Source organism: Gracilinanus agilis, chromosome 2 (assembly GCF_016433145.1).
Source record: "Gracilinanus agilis isolate LMUSP501 chromosome 2, AgileGrace, whole genome shotgun sequence".
NCBI lineage: Eukaryota > Metazoa > Chordata > Mammalia > Didelphimorphia > Didelphidae > Gracilinanus > Gracilinanus agilis.
This window is the reverse complement of record NC_058131.1, coordinates 683,989,959-684,008,847: the sequence shown is the minus strand read 5'-3', so window position 1 is coordinate 684,008,847 and position 18,889 is coordinate 683,989,959. Positions and strand designations below refer to the sequence as shown.

The following is an 18,889-nucleotide window of genomic DNA, read 5'->3' as shown; positions in this document are numbered from 1 at the left end:
TGGGCATTTCTATTACCCGACAGGATTGTTAGAAAGTGCTTCTTTACCTTCAGCACAAAGGGGTTTCCTCCATTGTTCTCGGGAGTTTCCCTTTTGAGAGGGAGGAGACTAAGTTTAATCCCTGTTTTACATTATAACACTCTGGCCATTAGGCAGCAACTCTAGAGTACGCCTTTCGGAGGGGGAGGCAAGTCCTCAGGGCTTGGTGGTCTTGGGAAAGGGAATTTGCATTTATAAAGCCCCTTCTCTGTGCTAGGCACCCAAATATTAACTAATTTGATCATGGAAGGAAAAGAGGGGGCAGAACTTGAAAAAGGAATGGACGGAGCAGCTAGATGGCTCAGTGGATTGAGAGCCAGAAGGTCCAGGGTTCAAACCTGACCTCAGACACTTCCTAGTATGTCACTTAATCTCCAGATGTCTGCCTTGGAACCAGCACATAGTATTGTTTCCCAACAGGAAGTCGGGGTTTAAAAAAGAAAAGAAAAGACGTGGAGAAGGCCTTTTGGCTAGGGAGAAGAATATGGGCATAATGTGGCAAAAAGGGAAAATGGGGATGTGTGCAATGTAAATATACATTGTATATATGTATGATATATAGTATATATACACATACACTGTACAAGAGACACTGTTATATATTGGTACTAACACTGGACTGAGAATTGGAACACCTGGGTTTGAAGTTTGGCTTTGACATTGACTGGCTCCAGGACTCTTGACTTCCCTAACCAGGCTCTTCAGTTTTCCCATCTGTAAAATGGAATAATAATGTATTCTCCACTTCAGAGGAACGTGCTATAAAGAAAATGGTTTAAACCAAATTATCAGAGGCTTCTGAGCTGTCCTGATTTTAACATGCTTTTGGTATTTTGGTGTCACCTACATCAAGACTATTTACTGCCTGGGGAGGTGCTGGGAAGGAAGGGAGAGAATCGGAATCACAAAATGTCAGGAAATGATCAAAAACTGTTTTTACCTGTGGTTGAAATAAATTGTTTTTTAAGGGCTTTTCCCCCCAAGTGCTCTCAAAGCCATTCTCTGAGTGGACTCTCACTACAGCTTTGTGAAGGTAGGGCAGAGGAGGTCAGGGTGGAGGGTTGGGATTGCACCTTCTGCCAGGACTAAAGGGCCCTGAAACTTGGCCTAGGCTGGCTGGGGATGGCTCCCGGCAGCATTTAGAGGGTAAATCATTGGGGCCCCTTAGCAGAACCTTTGAGGTCCTTCAGATCTCCCATCTTCCTGGAGCAGGTGGCAACACTAGGGCTTGGCTAGGAATGAACAGACACCCATCCTGCCTTGAGAGCCGGCTCCTGAGCTGCTGCTCCTGGCCTGGCTGCGGCGAGTCCTTTACCCAGTAAGGTGCCGAACCACCTTCTCTTCAAAGTGAGATGCAGGCGCTTCCCTGAGGGGCTGTGGAAGATGAGAGCATCTGGCTCCTCTACCCAGGGACTTCTGCAATTGCCCTAATTGAATGCCCCAGTGACCAGGAGAATCTGAATTGGGGAGGCCATGGCCAAAGAATTGGGGAGGCCCATCTGTCCTTGGTGAGCCAGGCCCGTCCTCCAAAGCAGACTCTGGCTGACAGGGAGCCTTTCTGGCTTGGTGGGTCCTTTCCCTCCTTCTGCGTGGCCGCTCAGAAGGGCTTCTCTTGGCTCCCTCCCCATTGCCCTTTTTCTCCCCACTTCTCCGTCACCCGGTCATTCTCATGGAGTGTGACCAGGAAAGTGTACTTGGGTGCCTGTTTTCGGTCATACTGGGGGATGCACGCTAGCATCCACGCTCAGGTGTGCCTCAGGCTGGCATGTGGTGTTCTTCCGCCTCCGCACAAAAAATGTGCGCCCACGTTGATCGGCGAGCGTGGTTCTGCACTCTGCCAGGACTTCAAGGACACAAGTGGGCACACTGGGAGTGCAAACGCGGGCTTCAAAGGCGGTGAGGGGGTCTGTGTCTGATTGTCCACACGCGTGGGCTTGCCCAGCCACATTATTTCTAGAGTGATGCATCCGCAAGGGAGGAGCCCTCCGCATGTGGGTTGGGGCTAGGAGGCTCTCGTGCTCGCCCGCCCCCCAGACCTCCTCTTCTCTAGGAGGAGGTTTTTAGAGCCTCAGTGAAGGCTGAGGTCCCCCATTCAAGGATTGGCCCAGTTCTCTAAGGTATGTGGGGGAGGGAGGAGGCGCAAGTCGCGGAGGGCAGTGGGCTCGCTGTTGGCTACCAGGGACCCGGCGGGCATTTCCTTTCCAAGGCTGAGCTCCCTACCAGAGCCCAAGGAGTCAGGAGAGCCTCGGGGCTGGGAGGAGCAAGCAGCTAACTTCCCAGAACCAGCTGGCGGGCGGAGGGGGAAGGGGAACTCTAACGTAAGCTCAAGTTACGTGTCTGCCGGCAGGACCTGAGCCCAGCCTTCATGTAACCTAGAGTAACCTTTCCTCCAGTCGCCGGGCCTTGGGAGGGAGCAGGGCAAAGGGGGTTGGGTCAACTCCAACAGCTCCGGTGGATTCCCCGCTCTTAAAGGGACAGAATCTCCTTAGGCAGGACGCCGGAACCGCCACCCCCCCCAACCGGAAGAGAGCCGGGCGCCCAAACTCCTCCAACACGATGCAGCAGAAGCAGTGTTCGGATTCACTTCACTTTTATTATGAACAAACACAATCTCAGATCAGTAAACGACTTCAGAGTCAATATTAATAGAAATTATTCCAAAATTATTCTTCGCAGGTCACAGATACTACGATCCAAAATAAAGGAAAATATTCCCAACCCAGGAAAAGGTATCCTGCTCATGTTTCCATAGCAACAGAGTTGCTGTGCTCTCCAGCTTCCCCTCCCCCCCGGCCATCCACCTCCTTCCCAACATGCTCAGTTCAGCCACTCCATCTTTATTCTGAGCCAGGCTCCCTCGGCTGAAGAAGCATCAGCAAGGTGCTTTACAAACATTAGTCCCGCCTCACAACTGCCCTGTGAGGTAGGTCAGTATTATTATCCCTATTTTTAGCAGACAGGGAAACTGAGGCACAGATAGTTAAGTGACTTGCCCAGGGTCACACAGCAAGTCAGCGGCAGAGCTCAGAGGGGAGCCCCCCTTCCCTAAACCACTCCAGTAACATCCATCTTATTTCCTTCAACGTCTTGCTCTGGTTTGTGTGAGCTGAACTTTTGAAGAGAACTTTCAGGATACAAGCAAACCAAGGGGAAAGTTTCTATTTTAAATGCTGCAACCTTTTAATCTAAAAACAAAACAAAACCCCCAAAATCCCCAAATCAAATACATTCAAATCACTTCCACCCGCCATTCAATGCGGGCCCCTTAATAAGAAAGCCCCCGGAAAAAAAACCCCAAAACAAAAAACAATTTTTTCCCCCAAACTGAAACACAGAAATGCAGTCCTACACGTTGAAAATTCTCCTGCTGGGTCTGGTTCTCGGCTCTCCCATCCAGGGCTCTCTCTGGTCAGAGAGGCTGCAAAGAAAGCTGCAGAGATGGGAGGGGAGGCAGACTCACCCTCAATACTGATTAGAACCCACAGAAGGCACCCAGAGGAATTGGTTAGCCTGCCCACAGAGCAAGGAGTAATGGGAATTCAGGCTCTGTCAGTCCTGAGTCCATTTAAATTGGTTGGTTGGTTTTCAATGTGTTCCTTCACTTTGAGCTTTGTCATCTTCTCAGTGTTCCTTCCCCTGACAGTCCAGACAAGATGCCAGGACTCCATCTGGCCCCGTGTAGGGTCAGAGTTTGGGTCTCCACTGAACAGCACTGGAAGAGACCAGCTGTTTGTTCACTGTACTTATTTTGTGATGTCCTGTGGAATTAAACTACCCCACAGACCTCTCTTTTTAGGTAGGTCCGCACAGGCAGCAGATCTAAATTAAACACGGACATTTCTATTTCTTTTCTATTGAAGAGGAACAGCTGAAGGCTGGGTTTCTGGGCCAGTCTGAATCTCCTGCCCAGGTCTGGTTCTTTAGAACCCAGTCAGAAAGCAAGCTGCCCTCTCCCATCCCTGCCCCAACCAGGGGCTGGCATTCCCAGTAAGACAGCAGCAAAGCCAGGGGAGTGCAAGGGAAGGGGGGCTTTTGAGATCGCTCAAGGCCTGGTGGTGGGTCTTCCTGGCTACGTGGTGGGAACATGCCCTAAAAGCCAGCTGGGCAAAAAAAATTGGTCATGTGGCCCTTACAGCAGCAGCTCTAGCAAGTGAGAAGGGAGAGTGGGATCTTGCAATGACTTCTTTTCCAATCTAGACAGTCCACTCGGTCCCCCCCAATCGAGCTAGGAGCCCTCTGCCACTCAGCAGCCCTGGGCTTGGCTGGCACAGTTAACAGGGAACACCCAGCGTGCTGAGGGAAAAAAAAAAAAAACCCAAACCCTTCTCCCTCCCCAGTGGCTGGCTCACTGGGATGACATGAGCATTTAGCTGGGGATTAGCTGAGCTTCCATCTGACCCTGGGATGTTCCCCAGCAGGTTTGCCAGCTCTCCCTAGAGTCAGCAGGACAGCAGGGCAGTGAGGGAAGGAAGAAGCTATGCAGGGCAACTGAATGGGGCAGCCACATTACAGAGGGAAAACCGGCGGCACTCTGTGGCCCTGAGCAATTCCAGCCAAGGCAGCTGCCTGCTCAGAGACAGATGGGGAAAGTGAGGCCAGATGAAGCAGAGACAAGGGGAAGGCAAGGGTTAGCTCAAAAATTCCTATTGTGCCCATCCAGGCAAGTCGGGAGGCTCTAGAAGGTCTAAGAGAGTCTGAGGCTCTAAGAGAATAGGCAGGCGGGGGAAGAAGGGCAGGATGCAAATGCTACAGAAGGGACCTTCGTGAACCTACCTACAATTTTGGTATCTACTTTCTATAGGGAGAGGAAGGATCTGAGATGTTTCACACTTGACCTATTCTGTATGGCCAGCTTTCCAACTGGGATGCCCCTCGGAAACTGCTCAGTAGCCTTTGGAACCCAGGCTCTGCCCCTTCCCCTCTAAGGGAAGCTCTCAGGACCCTGCCCGTAGCTTCTTTGGCTCCTGCTCCGCAGTGCAGAGCAGGAGCCATCACACTCATTCTTCCCCCTCTTTTCCCAAAGCTCCTGCGTGGAGGAGGAGGGGAAGGGATGGGGGGGGCGTCGCTTGAGGTTGGTTTGTTTATCTGTTTTCCATTTTCCATGTGAGTTCATGTTTTCCCCAGTCTCTCCTAGGTCAGGCCAATTTCATTAGGAACTAGAGGCTTGTCTTTTGGTTCCCAAGGTGTGCTTAATGCTTCCATGCCCTAAGCTTATGGAAGCCTCACAAGGTGGTTTAGCATCCCTCCAGCCCAGGTTTCCCAGTCAGGCCCCACTGGGGGGCCATCGGGACAGAGAGCAAGTCCACTTTGTTGGGAAGTGGGCTGGCAGGATGGGCTGGCAGAGAACCTGTCCTTCCTTCTTACACTCTTCCCCCAAATCAGAGTAGGCATGCTACTTCCCTTGCCCCTGCCTCCGTTTCTAGGAAGAAACAGCAGGCAAGAAGAATGACCCTCCACTCCAGCTGGTAGGGAATGAGGCCAGGCCCAGAGGAGCTGGGAAAGTGGCCTCGACTCCTTTCTAAGTTTCCTCCTCACCCCTGGGGGCTCAGGAAGAGAATGGCTAAGGGGAGAGGCAAAGTCTACCAAGAGTGAGCTGCAGAGAGTCAGCCCAGGGCACACCAGCTGCTTGCCTAGGAGGAGCCAGTGAAGGTGGGAGAGGAAAGAAGAAGAGGGAAGGAAAGAAGGAAGTAGAGGAAAAGCAAGATCATCTCGGCATTCACAAAGGCAGAGTTGTTGGCTTTCAATACATTTGCACTGTAAAGGAATACTGTACTGGAATGGGTTAAAAAAATCATCATCTTTAGCATCTGGTAGCATTATTCAGTAGTTAATAAACAGAACATTAGACCTCTGCCCAGCTGGCTTGGTGGGGGCGGGGAGGGAGGCCTCAGCCGCTCTTAGCACTCCCTTCCCCAGTTCTGGAGCATCTGGCAAGGATGGCTGCCTTGGAAACTTTCTTTCGGTCGTAGGCCAAGCCGAGGAAACACATGCAGTCGATGAAGAACGTAGTAAAGTTGATGTGCCAGCGGTACTCGCTAGCAGAGTAATCATATGGGAAGGTGTGATGGTAGTTGTGGAAGCCTTCACCTAGGGCAAGAGGAGAGACGAAAAGGTGAGTGGATCATGGAAGCCAGTCCCAGCTCCTTGGGAATCACTGCTCAGGGAAAAGGGGAGAATCTCTGCCAAACATCCAACCAACCAATGAAGCAACCAACCATCCAACCAACCAATGAAGCAACCAACCATCCAACCAATGAAGCAAGCAAGCAACCAACGGATCATCAAGCATCAGTTCTCTGCTCCCAAGCTGTCAGGCATATACTGGGGATACCAAGACAAAAATGAAACAATTCCTGACTTCCAAGCGCTTCCATCTTTTTGGAGAAGGGCCGACATACAGCCAGGGAACTTTAGACAAATATAAGCAAAGTCAGTACAAGGTAATTTGGAATGGGGGTGGAGGACCTTGTCACTAGGGGGAATGAAGAAAGGCCTTTTCAGGAAGAGACAACTGAGCTCTAGAGGGAATTCAAGGAAGAGGGAAGGAGGGAGGGAATGGCAGGAATAGAGCATAATCTGAGCTAAGATATAGAGCTGGGGGTGGAATGTAATTTCTTTCTTTTTTTTAAACCCTCACCTTCCCCCTTCCAATCAATTCTGTGCATTGGTTCCATGGCAGAAGCATGGTAAGAGCTGGGCAATGGGGGTTAAGTGAGTTGTCCAACGTCACAAAGATAAGCCATGTCTGAGGCCAGACTGAAACCCATCTCTAGGGCTGGCTCTAGCCTTAGCTGCTCAGAGGGAAGGAAGCGAAGGCCCCAGGCTCTTCAGGCTACCTGTGTGGGGCTGCAGGGGGAGAGGGGAATGGAGAAGAGTAGGGAAGAGAAGGGCAGGCATACCTCTCTGCCCTGTAAGAGGAAATGAGAGCTCTGGTGTTCTTGCAGCAACTGTTGGCTTAGAACAGGCTGGCATGGCTCTCCTTGTCTAAGCTCCAGTTCTCTGGGGAGCCAGCCTAAAGCTCTCCTGAGTCACAGCCAGAGAGCTCAAAAGCCCGGCTAACAACTGGTATTCCTGGGACAGTAAGGGCAGGTTTCCTCTTGGCCAAAGAACAACAAATGATCTATTTACCGAGTATATACGGTATATTTCTATAGACATACCATTGTCTGATCCTTAAAACAACTTAAGAAGGGAATAAGAACAACTAGAAGCATTATTATTAGCCCCTTGTTACAGATAGGAACACTGAGGCTCAGAGAGTTTAAAGTGACCCTAGGGTTGTTGGTTCAGAGCCAGAAGACTCCCTTACCCTAAAGATAAGTGCCTGAGGCCCAGAGAGGTTGTCACACCCCAAGATCACACAGCCAAAGATCAGTGGTGGGATCGAGCCTAGACTTTCCTGACTTCAATTCCAACATTATCCACCAGCCCACACTGCCTCTCCCAAAGAAGAGGCTGAAGAAGTGTTGATTTGTACGAGGGTCCTCGTCAGTAGGCAGGGGTTTTCCTGAGCCCAGGCACAAAGATTTCGAAGTTCTTCCCATTGCCTGGGCCAAGGTTTCCTACTGACCTACATCAAATGCCCCAGTGCTATTCTAATAAAAACACTCGTCTAGCCCCACGCTGATCAAAGTGCCCGAGAAACAACAACAACACTATTAATAAGAGCAGAGGGCAGGAAGTCCTGGCCGGATGACCCGAGTCCAGTGTCTGTCTTTCGGACACCTGCTTATCTACGATGATGTGAACTGTGTGGGAGGGAATAACCCCAGGGCTGAAGGTTGGGCTGCTCAGGGGAGTGCCAGCCTCTGCAAAGAGGTGCCCATTTGTGGAGAGGCAAAGGGGGCTTCTAGAATGCTGGAGATGGGCTACAAAATGGGGGGGCAGCAAGCACTGGTTCGTGATTGTATCAAGGGAAGGGATAACAAGGTAGGCACCTGATAGAATGAGAGAGAGGAAATGATAAACTCATAAAGAAAGTGAATAAGAGGTAGTGATGAGAAGAGAGAGGACAGGAGTGAGCCATTGGACAGAGAGGAAGCCCCAAAGCAGGGGAGGATTTCTGCCACCATGGTGGATAAAGAGCCTTGAGGAGCTGGTAAATATGGGGCAGACCCACAGCCCAAATGCTATTTGCCCTGGCACTCCCAGATTTCCTTGTTTATTATTTTAAGCAATATTCAAATGAGCCCACAATAGTTTGGGCTAGTGGCCAAAACCTGGGAGATGGAGGTAGCAGATTTTAGTGACATTAAGCAGGGGAGGGGGCCACGAGGCGTGTCTAGAAGACAGATGACTGTAAGGTGAGGAAACCCGGGATGAAGACAAGAGAGCAAAGAGTAAGTTCTTCAGTGGAGAAGGGCCACTCAAATTCTACCCACTCATTTTATAGATGCTGACAGATAGAACTGAGGCACATAGAAATTATGTGATTTGTCTAGGTCAGGAGAGTAAGAAGGCCTCTGAGGATTAGAGTAGGGAGAGGCAGTCTCATTAACCTTGACTACAGGGTGAGCCACACCCTCAGGCAGGAAGATGGGTGGGTGAGTGGGGCAGCCTAGGAGAAAGAATAAGGAAGAATGGGATGGGAAGGAGAGAGGAGCACTTGGTAGCAGGGCTAGGGCTACCATCAAAGGTGAGTGTCACAGCTTCTGCCTCAACACCATATCTGATCAGGAATGTGAGACCAATATCAGGTCGCCATTTTGGTAAAGTGTGAATACATCTAAAATAATAACAGTGATTGAGGGAGATGGCATTTCTACCTATTCACGGACAACACATGCAACAGAAACTTTCTGGTCAGTTTATGTTTATATCTATATCTCTCTCTATATATATATATAGATAGATAGATCCCCTCATCGCTCTGATGCTCTTTGGAAAACTCCTTCCCCAAGCTGGGCTAAAGTCCTAGCCAAGAAGGCTCCACTGGGAAACAAGGCAAGTAAAAGGCTTCAATCTGCACACCCATGCATCTACTCCAGAGATCCCCAATATGAATCCAGCCTCATCATTTTGTAGACAAGGAAGCCAGTAGACTAGGAGCTCCTGGAAATCTGGGACTGTTTGCTATTTATCTTTGTACCCCCTGAGTCTAACACAATGTCTGACACACAGCAGAAGCTTAACTGATGTCTGCTGAATTGAACTAAAGACACCTATGGTTCACAAATGTTAGATGGGTTAGCCATGGTCACACAGAGCTTGGATTCAAACCCAGGTGACTGACTCCCAAACCAGTGGCTTTCTCAAGTCTATCATGCCAAGGTAAGAGATTTCAGAAAGGTTCTTTCACCCACAGAATAACAGACCAATCACCTGGCCCCACCCCTACCCTTCCCTTTTCACAAAGCAGACCTCACTGCTAAAGTTTTAGATGAGGGAGACCCTTTGTCGGGAATAGGCTCCTATTTGACAGGGAGAAACATCGAGGTGCCACAACTGACCAAGAAGCCAAAGTATGTGCTAAACAGCCTTGCCCTCCTGCCTCCTGGGAACATACCTGCAGCTCCAAGGGCCACCAGGATATTCTCTCGGGGGTTGATGTTTTTGTCATAGGGTCGGCTGCCATACATGTGAGCGGCACTGTTCACCAGCCAGGTGGCATTGAGCACGACAGCATAACGTAGGAGGGTGGCAACAAACAGGCTGTGAGAAAAGCTCTCCCCCCAGAAGTACCAGGGGATGAACGTGGGGAGGACGAAACACATGAGAAGGATGCCGAGCTTGTAGTGTCTGTCAAGAGAAGATGCAGCACTGTTAATTCTGCTAATTCTCAAGGCAGAAAGCTTCTGCCATCAGTCCTCAGCTAGGCTGGCATTTCCTCTAGCCTTACTGTTATTACATTTAGATGAGAGGGCGGGTAGGATAGGAAAAAGAGTAGCACCCCTGAGACTATGGATCATGAATCTAGAGCTAAGAAGGAACTGAGAGATCATTTAATCCTCCCCCATTTTAGAGATGAGGAAACTGAGGTTCAGAAAAATTAAGTGACTTGCCCAGCATTACATAAATTCACTCAGGTCTTCCTGAGGACAAGTCCAGCATTCCAACCCCTAGGTCATGCTGAAAATTGAGGAAAATAACAACAAACAAATAAGTACCTACTATGTTCCAGGCACTGCACTAGGCATTTTATAAATCTCATCTTATTCAATTTATCTCAACCACCCTGGGAGGTAGAGACTATTGTTATCCTATTTTACAGATGAGAAAACCGAGGAAGAGAGGTTAAGTGACTTGTTCATGGTCTCACAGCTAAGTAAATGTCTGAGGTCTTCCTGCCTCGAGGCCCAGGTGCTCTCCACCAGCTTTCCTGGAACCCCTTCTACTCACCTCCTTTGGAACATCAGCAACTTCTCAGCTTTCAGATCAGACATGTCAAGCAAACGGCCCTTCTCAATGACATCTGGGTGCTTTCGGACCAGCAGCCAGCCCACATGGGAGAAGAAAAACCCCCGCCGGGCATTATGGGGATCAGCATCTGTCTCAGAGAACTTGTGATGGACGCGATGGTCCCGAGCCCACTCGTAGATGTCATTCTGGGGACAAGAGGGAGAAACGGGCAAGCGTGAGATAAGGAAAAGCAAGACTCAGTGAAGACTATCAAGGACACCTCCCAGCCCAAACTCTCTGGATGGGTCTTCACTTTAGACCATGCATGAAGGGCTGTAGAACTCAGAGGCTCCCCTCTATGCAAGAGAAGCTGAAACAGAAAGAAAATCTCCAGGCTCAGATACCCCAAGAAGCCAGGCTGGCTTCTTCCTCATGACGAGGTAGGGCAGCATCAAGGCAAAGTCAACAGGACAGAGAAATTGCTAGCTCTCCCTGCCCCAAAGAATAAGAGAAGGCAATGCTGGAAAAAGTTCTAGATGGCCAGCAAACGAGAGGGGCTTCCCAAAGAAGGACCCTCGCAGCCTACCCAGTCTGGCCACAAAGGCCTGGCCATGCCAGCGCCCGAGATCACAGGGCACATTTTCAAACCATGGGAGTACTAAAGAATTATGTTATGTTCTAGTCTCTATTCCATGTGTTGACATCCCAGACAGATGCCCTCCAGATGTGAAATGTTAAGTTGCAACACAGAGGAAAGAAAGAGGTGTAGAGTGCCAGAGTAAACAGCCAGGCAGGGGAAACGAACTGGATGCCTACCCCTCGCTTCATTCTCCTCAGCCCCACGAAGAAGGAGGCTCTCCCACATCATTTACATGCCTACGGCTCCAAGTACAACAGGCAATTGGCAAGGCTCCTCCCTCACCTTTGGAGCTTTTTTCTTAGGAAAGACTCACTCTTGACACAGCTGGCCTGAGCAAGCTACAGTTTCAAACAGGTCCAGGAGATCCTCTGGGAAGGCTGGCCTCGATTGGATAGAGCCGAGGGGGAACAGAAGCTTAAGGGGACTTGGAAGACACCCGACAGGGGGAACTCCCCAAGAGTGGAATCTATAACCTTGTCAGAAGTCTAACCCAGTGCACCAGGATAGGGCAGAGTGTCACCCTAGGACCGAGCCCTTCCAAGCTAGTTATCTAATTGTAGATAGGGAGAGACACTGAAAGAGCCTCAAGTCCCAGGGTTCTTAGCCCTTCTATATCATGCACCAAGTGGGCTATAGGGTGAATCCCTTTTCAGAATGTTTTACAAAGGAAACCAAAACATAGTTATCTGTAGATTTTTAAAATAAAACTCAAGAGCTCAGGTTAAGAAGCCCCCTGCTCCATCCAATCCCACTGGGGCTTCCCCAGAAAGCTATTCTGGACAGATGGGTTTTTTCTTTCTCTCCCCCCCCCCCCTATTAAGAACCTCTCAGAAGGGCTTTACTTTGCTTTCTCCTTCATTAGAATGTAAACTCCTTGCCAGTAGGCTGGGGCCATTTCCCATAGTGTCCAGCAAAAGCAGGCACTTAATAAATGTATATTTTTGATGGCCTGATCAGTCCTCCTGAGACAATTTTTCTCTAGCACTTAGCATAGCAGCTGATAGATAGGAGGTGCTTACTGAGCGCATCTCCTGCCCTTCTCCTCCTCCCAGAGGCAAAACCAGAGTCCTGCCCTGGGGAACCTACTGGATTAGCAGAAAAATCTATGTAAATGGGAAGGTCTCTGCCTCCAAATTGCCAGCCTCTGAATGGGAACTGGAGAAGCAGGTCAGAACAATGAATGGGAACATAAGCCAGACAGCACTGTGTCTCTCACCTGGAATGCCATGGTGTTAGCGATCGTCAGAAAGACTCTGAGGGGCAGGCGTGCCTTGTAGGTTCTGTGGCTCCAGAGGCGGTGGGCTCCTGCAGTGATGCCCAGGGCGCTGATCAGGTAGTATGCAAAGCCTGTTTGCCCAAAGGAAGAGGAAGACGGTCAAACAAATGGAGAGATAGAATGGACATACATTTCTCCCTTGTACACTTCCTCCAATGTACATTTTTTTCTCTTTTTCAAACCCTTACTTTCTATGTTAGAATGGATACTAAGTATCAGTTTCAAGGCAGAAGAATCATATGAATCTGGCGATTAGGATTAAGTGACTTTCCCAGGATCACACAGCCAGGAAACGTCTGAGGCCACATTTGAACCCAGGGCCGCTCATCCTCCAGGCCTGGCTCTCTATCCACTATGCCACCTAGCTGCCCTTGTACAATTTCTTTCAATGTACATTTCCTCCTTGTACATAGCCTCCAAAGTACATTTCTTTCTTTCTTCCCTTACTTTCTGTCAGAATGGATATTAAGTATCAACTCCAAGGCAGAAGAGCAGTGAGGGCTAATGTTGTGAGGATGATTAATTTAGTATTAGTGTTGGAACTAGCAGGAAGGGCTGGAGGATTCTGATTGTGATTAAGTGACTTGCCCAGGCTCACACAGCTAGTGTCTGAGGCCAAATTTGAAACCAGGAGCTTCTATCTCTGGGCCTGGCTTTCAATCCACTGAACCACCTCGCTGCCCTTGTACAATTTCTTTCAATGCTCATTTCCTCCAATGTATTTTGTTTTAATGCACTTTTCCTCTAATGTACATTTCTTCCTTGTATATTTCTTTCAATGTACATTTCCTTCTAATACATTCCCTCAATGTAATTTTATTTTAATGTACTTTTCCTCCAATGTACATTTCTTCCTTATCCTTATAAAAAGGAAGAAATGGGGAAAGGCCAATCTTAGGAGAAAGGCACTGCTGAGCTAGCTAGAGTTAGGGCTCGCTTTGACCCAGATCTGTTTGTAATTGGTACCTTAGGTTTCACTTCCCTGGAGCATAAGAATCTTCCAGCCACCTCCCAAGGGCTTGTGGGAGGCTCTGGAGATAGTATCTCTGAGCCCAGAGAGCTCTAACAAAGCAGGTGAGGTAAGCCCTCCAGCACACAGCTCCAATGGCTGCTGAGAGAGGCTCCAGCTGGGAGCTGATTTGAACTCTTCTACCCCACCCCCTACCTCCCACCCCTAGGCCTCACCCAACCATCTCTGCAGCTGACTTCCCCAACCCTGGGACAGACAGGGCTTCTCCTCCTTCAGTCCAGAACACAAGTCTTTACTTCCCACAACAAACTTTCCCATCAGCCCACCCCCTTTAAAGGCAAAGCTATTTCCAGACAGCACTAGCTTGGGAACTGTTTAATAATATTGGCCTCACATGTGTGAGGCCTCCAGGCCTGAGCTAGAACAGAAAAGAAGCCCTACAGAGTTATCAGGCACATTTTCTAGCTAAGAATGAGCCTTCTGGGCTACCACAGCTTCCCAGAGGACAGGGATCTCAAGGATGCAGAGGTAGAGACAAGCAGTTAGCAGCTGCTCAGTGTTTAACCCCAAAGGGGAAAAAACCCGTCAGACAATAAGCCAACACTAGCCACTCGGTCAGACCAGCCTATGATGCTACAAGGATCAATGCCTGTTAGGGCAAGAGGCAAGTAAGATGTTCCAGGTAGTGTAATGGACTAGTGAACCAGGAAGACTCGAGTTCAAATCCCATCACAGACACTTCCTAGCTGTGTGACCCTGGGCAAGTCATATTGCCTAGTCCTCACTGCTCTTCCATCTTAGAATGGATACTAAATCAATGTTTTAAAAAAATAAAGAGAGAAGGGACGAGTCTTAATGGAATTCTGTAGGCTACTTCCATCCCTGGCCCTTATTGCCCAAGAAGGAAGGACCCAAGTGGCCTCCAGATACCAAGAGGGAAGACTCTCCACAGTGGGACACACTCAGGCTGCCAAATTCATCCCAGAAGGATGGGCAGGATTAGAAAGCTCCAGCCTATCCCTCCCGGATCTGATCCTCAATGCCTCACATTTTCTACACATCAAGCTTTCCCCTCCTTCCCACTTGACCTCAGCACACTCTCACAGAATGGAAGTCCAAGGCCATCTGTGCCATCTGGGGAAACCAAGGCAGAGAACACGGGTACAGACTTGCTCAGAATCACACAGTGAGTCAGTAGGGGAAGCTAGGAATAGAACCCAGGAGTCCTGACTCCCACATGCTGGCTCCTCTCTCTTAGAACACCCACAGAGTGTCAAAGGCAGAATAAAACCCAAAGGGAAGGCTATTAGAGTCTCCGGGGAGAAGATGTCGGGATATAACTTTGGGGAGGAGGAGGGACAACTACCATTGAGTCAGCACTGAGCGCTGCCAGGCACAACCCAGTCTAAAGGAGCTCTAGTCAGGTTCTTTCTGTACTGAGGGAAGGAAAGGGGTTTGGAGCTTTTCCAAGAAGGCTTCCTGGGTCTTGCCTCCTCTCATCCTGTTTCTCCGGGCCAGCAAACCCCCCCAGGACCCTCCCACAAGCTTGGGACTAGAAAGCAGACCCTGGGGAGCCCATCTCCTCTCTCCCCTTCCTCCAGGAAGACTGGTCCCGTTGGAGGCTCCTCCTGACCTTTGTCCTGGCTTCCCCCTGCAGACTGGGCAAGGACAGTGCCCAGCTGATGGGCTCCTCCATGTCGAAACTCCTCCCTGCCCCAAGCCTAGTCTGCCTGCCAAGCCTGCCTGCCTCCCCTGGGCTCTACGGTCCATCCCTGGGACCTGAAGAAATACAGCCTCCCTTGGATCCACAGAGGAGATGCGATTATGTTACTGTTCCCATTCTTCACCTGGAGAAAAAGAGGCCCTGAAGAGGCTGAGCTCAGGGCAGCATCTGCACAGCTCACAGCAGAAGGTGGGATTCCCCTGAGCACTCAGGAAGCCCGAGGGGTTCCCCAGGGGAGCATCTCCCCGGTTCCTCTGCAAGACCCTTAAAGGCACAGGAAACAGAAACCAGACCTGCCAAGAGTTCCTGATTTTTCTAAGGCTCAAAAGTTTGCAAAACACTATTTCTCCGGAGTCTTCCCTGCTCATGGAGGCACAATTCGCTCCATTTTTTAGGGGAGGGGGCTGAGGTTCAGACAAGTAATGGTTCTTGTCTACAGTCCTACTAGGAGGCAGAATTCGAATACGGATCCTGTGGATGCCTAGGCCAACCCTTTATCCACTATTCCTCCTCTCTTGCTGCTTCCACAAGTGGACTCTGAAAGTCTCTTTGACTCGGCTCTCCCTTGTCCCTTGGCTCCTCTCGGTGCTGGACAGAGGGGCCCAGGAAGCCTGTGTTGGCTTTTGCCCTCCCCCTGCCAGCTAGTAGCCTCAGAATGGGAGAGAATCGGGGCAGCTCTGTGAGAGGCACATGTGTTAGGCCCCGGGACCAGCACCCACAGATGGAGGGCCCTGAAAAGCCCCATGCGAGATGGCCGGGAGTGGAGATGCTTCTCCTAAAGCAGCCCTTTGTTCCTCGGCTGGCACAAGGCCTGGGGGCTGCTCCCTGCTCCTCTTGGCTCCCTGTCCTGTCCAGGCCTGTCTTGCTCCAGGACAGCCTGCCTTGTCTCGGCCCTTCCTCCAGGGCAGCCCAATCCCAAGGGCCAGCGGTGGCCGTGGGAGAAGGAGAGGGCAGAGGAGGATGTGGTCAAAGCAGGCAGGAGGGGAGTCTCTGGGGAGAAGGCTTCAGGAGGTCTATGCTGTATAACCTGGGAATCCTTTCCTTACTGGGGGGAGCCAGCCCGGCCATGGGGGGCTGAAGGAGGGGCTCCTCTGCCGGCAGAAAAGGAAGCTTCCCGGGGACAAAAGTTCTAGGATCAGTAAGGAAGCGTCCCACAGATTTCAGTGCACTTTACAGCACCATTTCATTGGCGAGGCAGACTCGACCCCCTCAATGACAGGGGGTGCCTCCCAAATTCCTGCTGCTCCAAGCCAGCCTGTCCTCTCCCCCCGGAGCCCAGGGGGCCCCGGCATAGCCCCCAGGAACACTCTGCAGCCACGGAGGAGGCGGACCTGACACGAGAACGAGGCGAGGGGCTTACCAAAGATCAGGGTGTACATTTGGGTAGAAGGCAGCAGGAAGAAGCCGTAGATGGCTCCCAAGTGCAGCATGCCCATGAGGATGATGTTCCTCCACACGTAGACGAATTTGGGCTTGGGGCCCTCCTTCTCCCGGTATGTGTGGTCGAACATGTCATCTCTCATCTCATAGTTGATCTCTTCTTTTTCCTGCCCCATGGGGGTCTTGGGGGCCGTCCGGGCTGCTCCGTTCTGCAGGGACCTGGGGGAAGGGGCTGTGATGGTGGTGGTGGTGGTCATGGTGTAGGAGGGAGAGATCTGGGGGAGAGAAAAGAAACACTACCGTGAGCCACCCCGGAAAGGCACTTCACTTTGAGGGGTGTGTGTGGCCCAAACCCCATGCGCCTCCTCCCTGGGGCTGACCGGGAAGACCTCCCCCTCTCCAGGCCTCGGCGTCCTCATCTGGGGAGGGAGGGAGAGTTGGGAGGCACCTGGGGAAGCCCCTTTTACATTTGTGGTCCCACAGCCTGATCCCCTCTGCTACCCTCCGGAGACCCAGCACCTAGAGTTCCTAGTAAAAGAGAAGTTCCTAATGGGCAGGGACCAAATCCTTTGCCCCATCGGTGTCTCTGGGGTCTAGCAGTTCTTTGCACAACGTAGTCAAGTCATAAATGTTGTAGACTTGAATGGGGGCGGGTCCTTCCTGTCTCCTGAACCCCAGGAACTCAAAGGGCCTTAGGAAATGAAACTGTGGAAATAGAGGGGTTGGTGCCCAAACGAGGGGCCCTGAGAGCCCCAGGGAATTGGGGAGGGGGAGAGAAGGGGGGAGGGAAGCCGAAAGTGATGTCGTCAAACTCTTATTTTACCCGGAAAGTGCCTGAAAAATCAGGGGTTCTTTGGTGGATGGGGGACCCAACCCTCAGCTAAGGAGGAGGCCAACATCCTTTCAGAAAGAGAAAAAGTCCTCCCCTCCCAGGCGTGGAGGTGGTGGGAGGGAGGGTCTGGTAGGGTGGCCTGAATAGAATTTTCGCTATCAATGCACAAGCATTTGATAAGCATTTATACAAAGTATGAGGGACATCCACTCGCTCCTTGTGTGACCTTGGGCAAGTCATTTATCCTTTGTAAAATGGGGGGCGGGACGAACAAGATGGTCTCCGAAGCCCTCTCCTTCTCTAAATGCGGGGTTCCATCCCCGCCTCCATGCCGCTCCCCTCCTCCCCACGCACACCCCAGACCCTCCCTCCTCTTTCCCTCTCGGGCCGCCAGCTCCGAAGCTCCAGGGACGCCAGAGGCGCCACTGCTTTTTCCAAGGGGCCTTACCTCCTCCTGTAGCAAGTGGGCCGGCATCTGGGTTCTCCGGGAGCAGGGCTCGCTCTCGTTGGACTGGAGCTGCCGAGGGAGAGGGGGCACTTGGGCTCAGGATTTGGCTTTTGAGCAACGCAGGCCGCCCCTCCACCCCGCACCTTCCCGCCCCGTCCCGCACGGCGCCGCCGTCGCCGCCGCTCTGCGCTCGGAGCCGGGCCGTGCGCCCCGTTCGTTCTTCCGATCGCTGGCTCGCTAGCAGCTCTCGGCGGCTCTCGCCTTTCTAGCTAGCTCTCTTCGCGTCCCCGACCTAGACGCGCTCTGCTCTAGCCTCCTCGGCCGTGGGGATTTAAAGGCCCCAGCTGACGCCCGGGGACCGTGTCCTGGATTTCCTCAGACCCCTTTTATCCGCTGCCAACTCGGGCCAAAGTGCGTAGTAGGGGCCGTTGGCAGTGGCTGCCCAGCGTGGAGGGTGCAAGAGGGCGGGCGAGGGGAGGAGACAGAGCGCCGGGGCGTGGAGAGGGCCGGGGCCCGGACCGGGGCTAGAGCCGGGGATGCAGCCGCCGCAACCGCTGCCGCCGCCGCCGTTGCCGCCGCTGCCGCCGCCGCCGCCGCCGGGGAAATGCTAATGATGCCTCTGTGCGCCCCAGCGCGCCATTGGCCAAGGGGAATTTGGTGCCACCTTATTCTGCCTTCGCCATTGGCTCGGTGCAATCTGCTGTTCCCTATGCCGCGAGCGAGCGGCTGGGCCCCGACCCCTCGCTCACCCGCCGTCCACCCCCCACCCCAAGTCCCTCCCTCCTTCCTGCCTTCCCTCCTCCCCCCACTCCCCACTTCCCAAACACGGGCCCCTCCACCAGGCATCGGACCTACTGATCCCCGCTGCGGATACGGGGGACCCGGCTGGGCGCCGGGAGCCCTCTCTGAGGGAGTGGCTGCCCTGGGGTCTCAGAGGGGGAGGGGAGAATGGGGGATGGGAAGGTGGGGGAAAGAGGTTGCAGGCTCCGGCCGCCTGCGATTGTCGAGATGGGGGCGCTCCTCAAAGTTTAACCTGAAACCCCCGAGTGGCGGCTACCGCTCGCTCAGCATCCCTCCCGACCTCAGCACGCCCAGGCAAAAACGTGAAGGGGACGGGGTGTGTGGCTCCAGGACCCAGAGCAAGGTGATCTAGAGGGTCACCCCCGGCTGCTTCATCCGTGCCCTTCCTTCTCCCGCCATCCCTTCCTTCTCCCGCCATCCCTTCCTCCCCGAGGCAGCAGCA

At 52.0% G+C, this 18,889-nt stretch overlaps 1 protein-coding gene across 1 annotated transcript; it reads right to left on the bottom strand.

Moving 5' to 3' along the window:
• Positions 1 to 2,612: 2,612 nt before the first annotated feature.
• Positions 2,613 to 17,947, bottom strand: SCD (stearoyl-CoA desaturase). The gene is made up of 6 exons (XM_044659140.1): positions 17,647 to 17,947; positions 16,347 to 16,641; positions 12,234 to 12,364; positions 10,378 to 10,583; positions 9,545 to 9,777; positions 2,613 to 6,126 (listed from the first exon to the last, which is right to left on the bottom strand). The coding sequence occupies exons 1-6, from the start codon at positions 17,671 to 17,673 to the stop codon at positions 5,927 to 5,929; spliced, it is 1,092 nt and encodes a 363-aa protein (XP_044515075.1). The 5' UTR covers positions 17,674 to 17,947; the 3' UTR covers positions 2,613 to 5,926.
• Between the last annotated feature and the right edge of the window lie 942 nt (positions 17,948 to 18,889).

What these genes read in the sequence shown, in the direction of transcription:
- SCD (XM_044659140.1), bottom strand. Translation starts at nt 17,673, where the DNA reads ATGCCGGCCCACTTGCTACAGGAGGAG. An exon ending in CCCACTTGCTACAGGAGGAG is followed by an intron (nt 16,642 to 17,646) that starts GTAAGGCCCCTT and finishes TCTCTCCCCCAG; the next exon opens with ATCTCTCCCTCCTACACCAT. An exon ending in GGTGGCCCTTGGAGCTGCAG is followed by an intron (nt 6,127 to 9,544) that starts GTATGTTCCCAG and finishes CTCTTGCCCTAG; the next exon opens with GTGAAGGCTTCCACAACTAC.